This window comes from Myotis davidii, unplaced genomic scaffold, assembly GCF_000327345.1.
Source record: "Myotis davidii unplaced genomic scaffold, ASM32734v1 scaffold609, whole genome shotgun sequence".
In the NCBI taxonomy this organism is placed as follows: domain Eukaryota; kingdom Metazoa; phylum Chordata; class Mammalia; order Chiroptera; family Vespertilionidae; genus Myotis; species Myotis davidii.
Genome location: NW_006300164.1, coordinates 1,612,554 through 1,613,462, shown reverse-complemented (window position 1 = coordinate 1,613,462; position 909 = coordinate 1,612,554). Strand labels below are relative to the sequence as shown.

General features: G+C 64.6%; 1 protein-coding gene across 1 annotated transcript in view; it reads left to right on the top strand.

Moving 5' to 3' along the window:
* Positions 1–909, top strand: part of NOTCH1 (notch 1) — a 76,614-nt gene that overhangs the window by 64,788 nt on the left and 10,917 nt on the right. Inside the window, exons 19-20 of the mRNA XM_015572360.1 lie at positions 1–155; positions 687–819. The exon at positions 1–155 is cut by the window's left edge and continues 17 nt beyond it. Of these exons, the coding sequence (XP_015427846.1) occupies positions 1–155; positions 687–819 (288 nt within the window). The remainder of the gene's footprint in view (positions 156–686; positions 820–909) is intronic.

Below are 909 nucleotides of genomic sequence, written 5' to 3'. Positions count from 1 at the left end.
GCGGGCTCTGCATGGACGCGGACAACACGCACCACTGCCGCTGCCAGCCGGGCTACACGGGCAGCTACTGCGAGGACCAGGTGGACGAGTGCTCGCCCAGCCCCTGCCAGAACGGGGCCACCTGCACCGACTACCCCGGCGGCTACTCCTGCGAGGTGGGGACCCATCCCGGGGGAGGGAGGGGTGTGTCTGGTGTGGCACTGAGTGCTGGGCCCTGGGTTAGGAGCCAGCTCAGTAGGGAAGACTCAGCCCAGCAGATGCAGACACCTTTTAGTCCCATGAAGGTAGAGCCAGGGTAATCAGGGAAGACTGCCTGGAGGAGGTGTCCCGAGGGGGAGGAGGGAGTGGCTGGAAGAAGAAGATGCACTGAGAAGTTGGACAGGGTTTCCCTCCTGTAGGATTTTTTTCCCCCTTGTTCACCTGACACCCCTCCTGAGACCCCCACATCTCTCAGGAGATGGGGCCTGGCCCCTGCTCTGGGCCATGACTTAGTTTATGGGAGCCCTTCTCAGGGTCGGCTGGACAAGAGTCTGCCTCCAGGTCAGCCCGATGTGAGGAGCCCAAGGCCTCACCAGGCAGGAGGGCAGCTTGTGTGGTTCTGTCAGCACGGCGGGGGGGTGGGGGGGCAGCTCACACCCCGGCTACCCACAGAGCCACAGCGCCACCCCTTGTTGTCTCCCTGACAGTGCGTGGCCGGCTACCACGGGGTGAACTGCTCCGAGGAGATCAACGAGTGCCTGTCCCACCCGTGCCAGAACGGCGGCACATGCATCGACCTCACCAACACCTACAAGTGCTCCTGTCCCCGGGGCACACAGGGTAAGGTCGCCACACCGGGGCTGAGGTCCAGAGGAAGTGGGCCGTCGAGCCCCCTGTGCCTGGCCAGAGGCATCCCGGACTGGCCAGAGC